General features: G+C 45.9%; 1 protein-coding gene across 2 annotated transcripts; it reads left to right on the forward strand.

The window, feature by feature from the left end:
• The first annotated feature begins 467 nt into the window (after positions 1-467).
• abhd11 (abhydrolase domain containing 11) lies at positions 468-12,375 on the forward strand. Of its 2 annotated transcripts, none has more exons than XM_068008094.1 (6): positions 468-602; positions 1,316-1,451; positions 2,317-2,490; positions 3,171-3,335; positions 4,255-4,436; positions 8,466-12,375. In XM_068008094.1, the coding sequence occupies exons 1-6, from the start codon at positions 505-507 to the stop codon at positions 8,602-8,604; spliced, it is 894 nt and encodes a 297-aa protein (XP_067864195.1). In that variant the 5' UTR covers positions 468-504; the 3' UTR covers positions 8,605-12,375. The 2 variants fall into 2 exon arrangements, with proteins under 2 accessions (XP_067864195.1, XP_067864196.1); XM_068008095.1 differs by lacking the exon at positions 468-602 and adding an exon at positions 631-899.
• The last annotated feature ends 569 nt before the right edge of the window (positions 12,376-12,944 follow it).

The raw sequence follows: 12,944 nt of genomic DNA on the forward strand, positions 1-12,944 counted from the left end.
AAAAATTCTCTCTCTCTCTCTCTGCCATTTTGAGTTTCTTTCTGCCTGCCTGTATAATAGACACAATGTATATCTAGTGTACTGGGACGTGCTGTTCTCCGTGACTGGCCTGTTTGAATAACAACGACACCTTTTGATTGGTGTGATGCTGTCCCAACATAGTATAAGATATGCGATTTGAGAACCTTTTCACTCATTCATCTGACGAAGGAGATAATCTCCGAAAGCTTGTGATTTTAAAATAAATTTGTTGGACTATAACCTGGTGTTGTAAGATTCCTTACTATTTTTATAAGTAGTAAAGTGTTCAAATAATTTTTTTTAAAACACAGCAATGTCCAGGAGATTAGTTTTTAATTCCTGGAGACGACAGGACAATCCTGGAGAGTTGGCAACCCGAAGAGGAGGGGGGAAGATTCTTCAATCCGAGGACAGCCGCTATCAGGCGCCAGCGACGTCATCAGAATGCGCCGGTTGCCTCTGGTTACGGGCGGCCCGTGGGCCATGGGCGCCCTGCTGCTGAGAAGTGGCCGCTGGGCCGGGTTGCTGGGGGACCGTCTCCCGGCCCCCTTCAGATGGGCGAGCGGGGCCTCCTCAGTCAGGTGAGTGAGGCGGGGGCTCAGTGAAACGGGCAGGACCGTTCACTTTAACCCCTCCCCCTACGGTAATATCGGATGATTTCAGCCTCGGGACCTGCGACAGGCAAAGCCGCAGCTCCTGGGCCGCGCCGCTCTGTCTGATTCCCCGCCGCTCGCCCGCTATGGCTGTCGGCCCGGGTGCGCTCCAATCTAACGCTGTTTGTTCGATCAGTCTCTGCATGTGCAGCCAAATCGACGCTTAGGCCCGACTCGAGCCAGGGCGCCAGTGGCGGTGATGGGCAGGTGACCCTGTGGATTCAGGTATTAATTACCTTGGCGGGGGTCTCGACTATTTGAAGGGTCAGTTTGCAGCGTTTGGTCAGAGGGCTCGATTTGGAGGGTCAGTTTGTAAGGGTTCGGTCTGTTGGCTGGATCTGGAGGGTCAGTTTGTAAGGGTTCGGTCTGTTGGTTGGATTTAGAGGGTCAGTTTGTAAGGGTTCGGTCTGTTGGCTGGATTTAGAGGGTCAGTGCGTAAGGGTTCGGTCTGTTGGCTGGATTTGGAGGGTCAGATTGCGGGAGTTTATTTTTCTGTAACTCTCTGGCACCGGGGTTTCAATGTTTGCACCATTACAGTTTCATTTTCTAGTCCCCGTTATTGAACCTCGGATAAGGTGAATTTTGTTACGGATTTTCTGTGAGTTAACTCTGGCTATTCAATGTTGTTCTGCTCCCTTTAGACCAGTGGACCTGGCCTATGATGTAATGGATGGCAGAAACACAGAGACTCCACTGGTCTTCCTCCATGGACTCTTTGGCAGTAAATCAAATTTTTATTCGATAGCCAAGGGAGTGGTTCAGCGGACGGGCAGGAAGGTGAGTTATTACCGAACTGTTCCCAGACTCCAGTACTTGTAGCACGCTAACTTTTCTCTTCTGTTACAACCTCTTTGCTTTAGTAAAAGCCTGAATAAAGCAGAATCAGTGAATGTGTGGGGCTATCCCAGTGCAGTAGTTCAGTGTGTGTTGTGAGATTCCAGTGGAAATTGTAAGACCAGACATTGGGCCGGAACTTGCGCAGAGCGGTGTGGTAACACTCGCCGCAGCTCTTGCGAATTAAATTAATGAATGTACTTACTGCGGGCTGTGTGACGTCCACTTGCTTGATTTTGAACTTTAAAAAAAAATTGTGCGCTATCAACTCGGCCTCTGAGCAAGGTAAGTTGATGCGCATGGAACAGTCTGTGAGAATAGAAGACACGCCCACAAAATCTGTCAGGAAGAGCAGGCTAGCAGACTTCATTCATTTAAAGTTAGAATTCTGGAAGTCATTGTAAATTTTAAAAAATGTAATGACCAAAAACTATTAAAATAAGGAATAACATGAGACTCCATTTTTTAAATTTAATTTTTAGTTGTTTAGACCTGGTATTTTTAGGTGTACCTGTTTGGTGGCAAAATTAGTTACTTTCCAACTGGGTGGATGAGCAAGTTTGTGAATTTTTAATGATTGCAACGTGTAATGGCCCTTTAATGTGCAGCTGTCAAATCACCGGTGAACCAATAGGAGCAAGTTCATGATTTCCGCATTTTATTGCGCATGTGCAAACGCGGGAACTTGCTCCTTCAATTCGGCATTTAAAACGGAGAGCGCTGTTGAGCCCGTCCGTTATTTCGGGAGCAAGTTCTGCCCAATGTCTATTTACAGCCAAATTCTGACCATGTTCTCTTGTCTAACCAGGTGGTGACAGTGGATAACCGTAACCATGGTGATAGTGGGCACAGTCCAGTGATGACCTATGAAGCAATGAGCTTTGATCTTCTCAACCTCCTGGACATGTTGCAGCTCTCAGAGTGTATTCTGATTGGACACAGCATGGGTGGCAAGATCGCTATGACGACGGCACTGCTGAGAGTACGTTTGATTGACAGCAGGGAATACGACCAATGAGCTGGTTACTATTCACTTTGGTTAATAGTGGCAGTCCGAGTTTCCCCGACGGCCTAATGGGTGAAGGCACTGCCTAGTGCAGCACTAAGCCATACATAGATTCACAGGTTTGATCTCTGGTGTGTGCCAAGTTTGCTGATCTGAACTGGGTCAGCATTTGGGTGCACCAGTTGGGCACTTGGCTTTTGGACTAGGGAGGACAACAAGAAAAATCAGCTAAGGTTCCCAATCGGCAAAGGTGTGAATGTCAGATGAAGATAGGATTGTGTTGATCTGTGTTAGCAGGCTGTCAATAGGGCATCACAACCAAGCCTGATCCTATCCATGCTTGACATCCACACACTTGTACTTTCATGGCAGAGATCACCGATGAACAATCAGGAACAGGAACCCTGACTGATTATTCCTCCCCCAACCCAAGGGCAGTGATGCCAGTGTTGCTGCTCTGGCTGAGATCAGCTAACTCAGCATAGACTGGAAATTGAACCTGGGACCTCTTGGCCTGTTTGGTTCAGTACCACACCAGGCAGTGCATTTTCCCACTAAACCATTGGAGACAATAATTCAAAACTTGTTTCCTGAAGTGCAATCATCTTTATAGTAATAGCCACAGAGTGGTAATATGTTCTGTTGTCTCTGCACAGCCACAACTGATAGAAAAGCTTGTTGTAGTGGACATCAGTCCCATTCAGACAACCACATCTTTCCCAAATTACATCACCGCCATGAGGGCAGTAACCGTGGATGATGACTTGTCGAGGTCCACTGCACGAAACCAAGCTGAGCGACAGCTCCAACCATACATTGAGGTAAAAATCTCAATCACCATCTGTGGTAGTTTATAAAAAGCAACATTTGAATGTGAACAACAGAATAGCTCAAGTAGAGCAAGGCAGCCACTGTCTTCAGTTCTCTGTTTAACCATTTCAACATAGAGACTAACTGAGTTTGTTCTTTTTGTCAAAATGTGCATGTTGGCGCACAGCTGTCTTCTTTCCTGGGCCTGCGGTAGGTTATTCTAATGCCGCTGAGTCCTTCTAGGCTTGGGTAGGATTGTTCTCACACCACTATGTACTTCCTGGGGTGGGTTATTGTTTTATTGCCTTTTTCCCCCCCTGAGCCTGTGGTGAATTATTCTCTCATTGCTATGTCTCTCCATGGCAGGTTATTCTTCCACTGCCATGTCCCTTGTGCCTTAGACATTTTCTCTTCTCTCCAATTATCTCTCCTCTTGTTGCCCACTGATTGCCAGGATAGGATTCCACGGACACTGTTTGGTACTTCACCCAAATGTCTTCTCTTCACGTATGAGAGTGACTGTTGACAGGTTATTCAAGAATGTATGGATCTTACATAAGAATAGAATTGGGCTGGGCTGTGAATGTCCTACACAGTTGAGTGGCCTGCTGTGCACTTACTGTCTGGACTCATGCATGAAGAATGACCATGGTGGGGTATTGTAAGGCGCCCATCAGTGGAGGAATCGTACCCCAGTAAAATTCATTGCCTTCAGGAGAGGAGGGGAAGATTGAAAATCCACATTACATGTGGCTGAGGGTCAATGAATTATCCCAGGCCGCCTTAGACTGTGCCTTTTGCGTGGTGTTTGTTCAGCGCTTTTTTAAAAATTCAACTTTGCTGAGGGATTCTTCATGGTCATCAGACCTATTATGATTGGTATGTCCCTAGTGTAATACCCTCTGTTGATACCGTTCCTTTCATTAACAGGATTTCCGCACCAGGCAGTTTATCTTGACTAACCTGGTGGAACGTGACGGTCGATACACTTGGCGGGTTAACCTGGAGGCTATTGCAAACAACATGGATTATCTCATGAGCTTCCCAGAATTCAACACTCCTTACACTGCCCCCACTTTTTTTCTGGGTGGGGCTAACTCTCCTTACATCAGGTAAGAACTTCCATAACCTAACGGAATTTGCTAATGACACAGCTAATCAGCATGCTCAACTTCATTACATGAGTGCACTCTGCCCAGAATTCACACCCTATACCCACTGGCCCTCGCTTGGGTGTGCTGGAAAGCGATACTTGAATGCAGGAGCGCCAGGCCTGCTAGAATAATAACATATCCTTCGTATGGCACAATTAATATAGAACAGCACGCAATACGCTTCACAAAGGAGCAAAGAAGCATAGAATCCTCCACATTTCAGATTTCTTTAAACTCACCAATGGGTATATGAGGAGTATTCAGTGGGGCCCCCTTTGTAATTCTTCGTGTGTAACCTAGACTTACAAATTTTGGGTTTGAACTAGATGTTCTCTTGGGCTTGTCACCAGTAACTCTCATCAGCGGACCCTGCATCCCTTACTATCAGGAGTGTATTTTTATTGCCTAATATCAAATTGTGTAATAGCATGACCCAGGGGCCAAAACAAGACCACCACTTGTTGCATGTACTGGATACTGTTGTCTTGCAAGTGTGTCCCTCCTATCTTTTTGGAAGCTAGACTCCTAAGTACTTAGTGAGCTGAGGCCAATTGTAAACCAACAAAGTAGTTTATTCTACATGAAATACATGAATGAACAATGCGCTTAACCCATTTCCTATACTTCCTCTTCCTCATAATATCAAAAAAATTAAATTGTGCAAACTTTGCCCTTCCTATTGGTCTACTTTACAAGTTAGCATTACTAACTGGTGCAAATTTAGAAAGTTGGACCGGTTAATTTTCCCCTCCCTAGTTCAGAGGAGCTGAGGCAAGTTGTAGTTGTTGACCTCAGCTAGGCTAACAGTTGGGATGCTAAGTCAGCATAAATCAGGAATTGAACCAATAACCTCCTGGTCTGTATATCTTCGTGTTACCCAATAGAGTAGAGGTTATAGTGTGGTTTACTTCAGCAGGTATGGCCTAGCAAGCCAGTCAGTTGTAAAATCTCGCTACGAAATGTCATAATACGAATAAAACCGGACGGACCACCCGGCATCGGACCACTAGGCACCGGACACGACAACGGCAAACCAAGCCGAGTCGACCCTGCAAAGTCCTCCTCACTAACATCTGGGGATTTGTGCCAAATTGGGAGAGCTGTCCCACAGACTAGTCAAGCAACAGCCTGACATAGCAATACTCACAGAACCATACCTTTCAGCCAACATCCCAGATTCTTCCATCACCATCCCTGGGTATATCCCTGGGTATGTCCTGTCCCACCAGCAGGACAGACCCACCAGAGGTGGCAGTACAGTGATATACAGTCAGGAGGGGGTGGCCCTGGGAGTCCTCAACATTGACTCTGGACCCCATGAATTCTCATGGCATCAGGTCAAACATGGGCAAGGAAATCACCTACAGTCCTCCCTCAGCTGATGAATCAGTCCTCCGCCATGTTGAGCACCACTTGGAAGAAGCACTGAGGGTAGCAAGGGCACAAAATGTACTCTGGGTGGGGAACTTCAATGTCCATCACCAAGAGTGGCTCGGTAGCACCACTACTGACCGAGCTGGCCAAGTCCTGAAGGACATAGCTGCCAGACTGGGCCTGTGGCAGGTGGTGAGCGAACCAACACGAGAGAAAAACTTACTTGACCTTGTCCTCACCAATCTACCTGTCGCAAATGCATCTGTCCATCACAGTATTGGTAGGAGTGACCACCGCACAGTCCTCGTGGAGATGAAGTTCCGTCTTCGCACTGAGGACACCATCCAGCGTGTTGTGTGGCATTACCACCATGCTAAATGGGATAGATTCAGAACAGATCTAGCAGCACAAAACTGGGCATCCATGAGGCACTGTGGGCCATCAGCAGCAGCAGAATTGTATTCCAGCACAATCTGTAACCTCATGGCCCGGCATATTCCTCACTCTACCATTACCAACAAACCAGGGGACCAACCCTGGTTCAATGAGGAGTGTACATGAGCATGCCAGGAGCAGCATCAGGCGTACCTAAAAATGAGGTGCCAACCTGGTGAAGCTACAACTCAGGACTACATGCATGCTAAACAGCGGAAGCAACATGCTATAGACAGAGCTAAGCGATTCCACAACCAACGGATCAGATCAAAGCTCTCTAGTCCTGCTACATCCAGTCGTGAATGGCGGTGGACAATTAAACAACTAACAGGAGGAGGAGGCTGTGCAAACATCCCCATGCTCAATGATGGCGGAGTCCAGCACGTGAGTGCAAAAGACAAGGCTGAAGCGTTTGCAACCATCTTCAGCCAGAAGTGCGAGTGGATGATCCATCTCGGCCTTCTCCCGATATCCCCACCATTACAGAAGCCAGTCTTCAGCCAATTCGATTCACTCCACGTGATATCAAGATACGGCTGAGTGCACTGGATACAGCAAAGGCTGTGGGCCCCGACAACATCCCAGCTGTAGTGCTGAAGACTTGTGCTCCAGAACTAGCTGCGCCTCTAGCCAAACTGTTCCAGTGCAGCTACAACACTGGCATACCCGACAATGTGGAAAATTGCCCAGGTATGTCCTTTCCACAAAAAGCAGGACAAATCCAATCCGGCCAATTATCGCCCCATCAGTCTACTCTCAATCATCAGCAAAGTGATGGAAGGTGTCGTCGACAGTGCTATCAAGCGGCACTTACTCACCAATAACCTGCTCACCGATGCTCAGTTTGGGTTCCGCCAGGACCACTCGGCTCCAGACCTCATTACAGCCTTGGTCCAAACATGGACAAAAGTGCTGAATTCCAGAGGTGAGGTGAGGTGAGAGTGACTGCCCTTGACATCAAGGCAGCATTTGATCGAGTGTGGCACCAAGGAGCCCTAGTAAAATTGAAGTCAATGGGATTCGGGGAAAACTCTCCAGTGGCTGGAGTCATACCTAGCACAAAGGAAGATGGTAGTGGTTGTTTGAGGCCAATCATCTCAGCCCCAGGACATTGCTGCAGGAGTTCCTCAGGGCAGTGTCCTAAGACCAACCATCTTCAGCTGCTTCATCAATGACCTTCCCTCCATCATAAGGTCAGAAATGGGGATGTTCGCTGATGATTGCACAGTGTTCAGTTCCATTCGCAACCCCTCAAATAATGAAGCAGTCCGAGCCCGCATGCAGCAAGACCTGGACAACGTCCAGGCTTGGGCTGATAAGTGGCAAGTAACATTCGTGCCCGATAAGTGCCAGGCAATGACCATCTCCAACAAGAGAGTCTAACCACCTCCCCTTAACATTCAACGGCATTACCATCGCCGAATCCCCCACCATCAACATCCTGGGGGTCACCATTGACCAGAAACTTAACTGGACCAGCCATATAAATACTGTGGCTACGAGAGCAGGTCAGAGGCTGGGTATTCTGCAGCGGGTGACTCACCTCCTGACTCCCCAAAGCCTTTCCACCATCTACAAGGCACAAGTCAGGAGTGTGATGGAATACTCTCCACTTGCCTGGATGAGTGCAGCTCCAATAACACTCAAGAAGCTCGACACCATCCAGGACAAAGCAGCTCGCTTGATTGGCACCCCATCCACCACCCTAAACATTCACTCCCTTCACCACCGGCGCACAGTGGCTGCAGTGTGCACCATCCACAGGATGCACTGCAGCAACTCGCCAAGGCTTCTTCGACAGCTCCTCCCAAACCCGCGACCTTTACCACCTAGAGGGACAAGAGCAGCAGGCACATGGGAACAACACCACCTGCACGTTCCCCTCCAAGTCACACACCATCCCGACTTGGAAATATGTCGCCGTTCCTTCATCGTCACTGGGTCAAAATCCTGGAACTCCCTTTCTAACATCACTGTGGGAGAACCTTCACCACACAGACTGCAGCGGTTCAAGAAGGCGGCTCACCACCACCTTCTCAAGGGCAATTAGGGATGGGCAATAAATGCCGGCCTCGCCAGCGACGCCCACATCCCATGAACGAGTAAAAAAAAAGATATATGGAGTACATACAATGTCATTACTATTAACTAATTAATTTTCTTGTGTTCTTTTCAAAGCTCCAAGAATTATCCTGAGATCAAACGGCTATTTCCCAATTCTATTATTCAACATGTTCCTGGAACTGGTCATTGGGTCCATGCTGAGAAACCACATGACTTTATAAACGCCATCTGTGCATTCCTGGAAACCAGTTAGCAGTCGATGGTGGACAAGATAGGAACCCCCTGTGGAGCAGTTAACCACTCAGACTCTCAGATTTCTGCTAACTACTTCTGTGGTGCAGTGTTTACAAGGTCCATTTTGTGAGGTGTAAAGCTGAGACCAGTTAACTCAACATAGATTGATGATTCAATGACCGTATTATGCTTTAAATACAATTACAAGTAATGTATCTAAATTTACAGGTAGGTGTGTGTATTTTAAAAGGTTCCTGAATGCAAGTAAGAGCTGGGACAACATATAACGACTGTTGTATGGCATTAGTATTGTAAACACATTGTGCATGAATCTGGGATGCATTGGACAGAAATGTTCCTCAAACGGAGGAAGGCCCTGTCTGCTGCAGTTTATTGTCCACCATCCACCACGGGTCCATTTTCAATACTTTGTTAAATTATCATTCACAAAATTCGATCATGGAATGTAATAAAGCCCATGGCTCTGCCATCAATGTACTGGCCATAGCATTCCCTGGAAATCAACAAATGATTTCTCAATAAATTTGCAGTAATTACACTGCAATCATTAATCCATCAGTCTAAATATCACCCTGTATCAACAATACCGAGCACTCTTAGCCATCGTCCCCACCGAGATCCACATTTAATACAAACATAAACCCTAAGCTGAATAAAACTGTACATGGGGTAAACACCAATATGAGGGGTTCACCAATGGTAATAAATTGCTCGAACTCCTGGCATAGCCTCTGGTGTCGCTGAACCTCTCAGGATCTTGGGGAAATGCTATTCACGCTGTTTTGTATTGAGTGTCAACAACAGAATTGCTACAGCTGGGACAACTGAGGGAAGGAATACATGCCCAGCAGTTTATTCACACATAGCATTGCCCCAGCAGAGCATGTCAGGAGAAGTGATTCAGTCAACATGAGCTTCACTGTTTTCTGAAGATGTGAGGATTGGGGCAATACCTCAGACCAAGGATTGACCATAGGATAGTTTGCATTGGTGAGCTCTAGGATGAGGCCTAAAGACTGAGATTGGCCATCATGCAGTATGGTTGCCTAGTGGTTATGGAACTGGACTAGCAATCCAAAGATTGAGTTCAAACCATGGCAAGTTGTGAAATTGAATTGAATAAATCTGGTCATTTGTATTGCCAGAAAATGATCATAAAAGCTGCCAGATTGTCATAAAAACCCAACTGATTTACCAGTGTTCATTAGGGATGGTAACCTGCCACCTCTACCTGGCCTGGCCTGGCCTACATGTGACTGCAGTGCCACACTATGGGATGGATTTTGCTGTAAAAATAACGGTAAGGCTAACAGTGCTCACTGCTCACCGTTATTTATGTGCAAACTGGACAATAACTTCCGGCACCTGCACATGGGCAGTTAAACATCGAAATCCAGAAGTTGCTGTCCAAGATACCCTGCTCCTCCAAAAGCTGCACGAAATCGGCATCTTGCCGTCAAATATATTGAATGGGGTGCCTGTGCTTACCTCATAGATACAGACTAAACTCGCCCAAAAAAGTTAGGGCTTGTCCATTCTAGTGTAAGTACCCTTTTAGCAGTGTAGTAAGCCTTAATTACTGCTAAACAACCTCTCTGGCACTGAAAATTAACTTTTATAAGTGTGGAGTCTCATTCCTTCAGCTTTTAATTATTGTTGGCCATTTTAAAAAAATTAAATACATTTTTTCTTACTTTTTCTTTCTGTCTCTTTTATCTCTGTCTTTTAATCCGATCTTTCTTTCCCTTTCTTTATTTTGCTTACTGTACTTGATTTGACATTGAATTCACTATTCTAACTTATATTTCCTGGTTCAGACGCTGAGCTGCTTATTAACAGTTCTTCAATCTCATTAGTTAAAGAGACACACAGGTCCCAGATGTCCTTTAGAGGGCGCCGTGCTGAATGGATCTCTAACTTAAAACAACTTGCTGTGTAAGCTCATTGAAAGTCTATGGGCAAGTGCAATTCTAACGAACGGCTAGTGCCCTTCGTTCACCGCTCGCAGCAAGATCTGGCCCATTCTGATTGACTCTTAATGCCCTTGGGCAACCAGGGATGGGCAATGAATGTTGCTTTGCCAGTGACAAACATCACAAGAACAAATATATTTTTAAAAAATTGACTCGTAGGATAAACTATGGAATGAGGCCTCAGGCGAATATTCTGCGTGATAGTGTTTTTGAATGATATACTTTGGGCTGAGGCCTCAGATTAAGGTAGGAGCATTAGTCTTAAGCAGAGCTTAAACTGTGATGCGGTATAAAGCTGTGTACTCTAGCATGCGCTTCCTGTGCAGAAGCCCTCCCTGGGAATGGTGGTGATAATGGATTAAATCCGAGGCTCTTATGCTCATGGAAAACCAGATGGAATTGCAGAATACGCCTTCCCCAAATCACTAGTAAAATCCTTGGAATGCCATGCAATAAAATGGAATTTGACTTGCTCTGTATGTCACTGTAAGCTAGTGGCTCTGATTATAACACACCAAGCTATCAAATGCACAATAACCTTTAGCTGTTCTATTGCTCTCTACTGTTACCATTTGCTGGATGGGGGAAGAGAGGGATGGTGTGTTGCGGTGGGAAAGCGGAATCTTCCATATTTTTATCCATGAAATTCTCTCCATTGTTTCCTTCCATGCCAGTTATGTTCTTTGTAAGAATTTTACTTACTTTTAAGGTTACAACTGGCACAAATCGATGGTAAGACCAATTCATTCAAAACAACTTAGAAAGATTTATTAAACACATGCATCTATATAGTTTAACAAACAAGACAGTAATATACAGGTATTATACAGGCTTTATTTCCTGTTTTTCCCTTGGATGACAGAGCGCGCTGACTCGGGATCCTTATCTTCTTTTCCTTGCTCCTGTTCTGGCCTTTAGGGAACTTCCCTGATGTCCTTTCTGGTTCGTTGTCCTTCTCTGCCGCGTGGTCTGAACTTGGCACCCCTCGCTAATGCCTTTTTGGATGCATGGCCACCTCATGTACAGTCCCGTTGGGCCCGGCGATTGGGCCTCAGCTGCATGGCCATCCTTCAATTGGTTCCTTTGCTCATGTACAGTCCTTGGCCTATAGTGTCCCTTTTGTTAAGTACCTCGTTTAGCTGGTGCCGGGCCATGATTAGATTAATCTTCAGTCTGACACCCCTTAAGTACTCAGTTGTGTGCTCGTTGTATCTCTTCCTGCCCAAGCCATGCTTCGATCACCTTGGCTACGTCACTTCCGATTCAAGCCATGCTTTACTTCCTTGTCGAGTTCGGCAGGGTGGTCTTGTCAGACTCCGCCCATTCAGGGAAAAGACAGAGAAGTTCTTGCTGTGGGGTTTTTAAAACAGCAGGGTTTCAACTGGCTTTGGCCGCCCCTACCGCCATAGTCTGAGCCAGCATCCGACGCCTGTACACCGTCCCAAGCGTCCCAGGAGGGGAGAACGATCATGTGCATCTTTATTATTTTAACAACACAGTAATTCTTATTATAATAACAGGCTGTTCACGTTATTTTTCTTTTCCTACATCTTCCCCAGCATGAATATCCTCACCTTGAAGAGTATGAAGAAAAATTAAATGTTGAGGTTTATATTCCCTTAGCGCCGAGGTGTACAGAAGCCGGGAGCAGAGTAGATGAGGCACTATGTTGCAATCAGGGTATAATGTTTTAACTATCTACTTTAACTTTGTAAACCGAACTGAGCGTTCTGGCTAGCTGGTGCTGTGAATGTATTATAAATAATGTGCTAATTTACATAAAAAGTTTACTTCCACTTTGCAGATGGCATGATAATGGGTATTCTGAACTAATGCATTTGCAGAAATTGTTCCACTTTTGCGCACAGCAGGGTCATTTAATTAGAATCACGCTCACATGGAGGAATCAAATGCTAATACTCAATTCTAAATGGATAACTAGGGCTTGTATTAAACAGTTACCTCGATAAGCTCTTGAATGCTGTCAATGCCCCATCCACTCGTTCCTGGTCACAGAGATAGGGTTAGAGTTATTGAAGGCCCTACAGTTCAAACAGTGGAACCAGCTATCTGTCCGTCCTATTCCAAACTTCACAAGTGTCAGCTCCTTCAGACTAGCACACAAGTAAAGAACTATTTTTCACTCTTGCAGAATTGTGCAGATAACACAGTTAATGTGAAAATTAGCACCTTTTCAACAAAGCTGGGTGAATATATGGTTAGGGTTGGAGTTAGGATTATAAGGAGAAGTACAGATTGAATTCTGCGTGGAGAGAGGGAAACGGGATAGGGGCGTCGGGAGAGAGAGGGAGACAGGAAGGGGCAGGGAGACAGGATGTGGAATCGGGGAGAGGGAGACGGGATG

This window comes from Heptranchias perlo, chromosome 28 (assembly GCF_035084215.1).
Source record: "Heptranchias perlo isolate sHepPer1 chromosome 28, sHepPer1.hap1, whole genome shotgun sequence".
Lineage (NCBI taxonomy): Eukaryota > Metazoa > Chordata > Chondrichthyes > Hexanchiformes > Hexanchidae > Heptranchias > Heptranchias perlo.

Coding starts and splice junctions, on each gene's coding strand:
- abhd11 (XM_068008094.1), top strand. CDS start 505: ATGGGCGCCCTGCTGCTGAGAAGTGGCCGCTGGGCCGGGTTGCTGGGG. Junction 3,336..4,254: donor AGCTCCAACCATACATTGAG/GTAAAAATCTCA, acceptor TTTCATTAACAG/GATTTCCGCACCAGGCAGTT. Junction 4,437..8,465: donor GCTAACTCTCCTTACATCAG/GTAAGAACTTCC, acceptor TTCTTTTCAAAG/CTCCAAGAATTATCCTGAGA.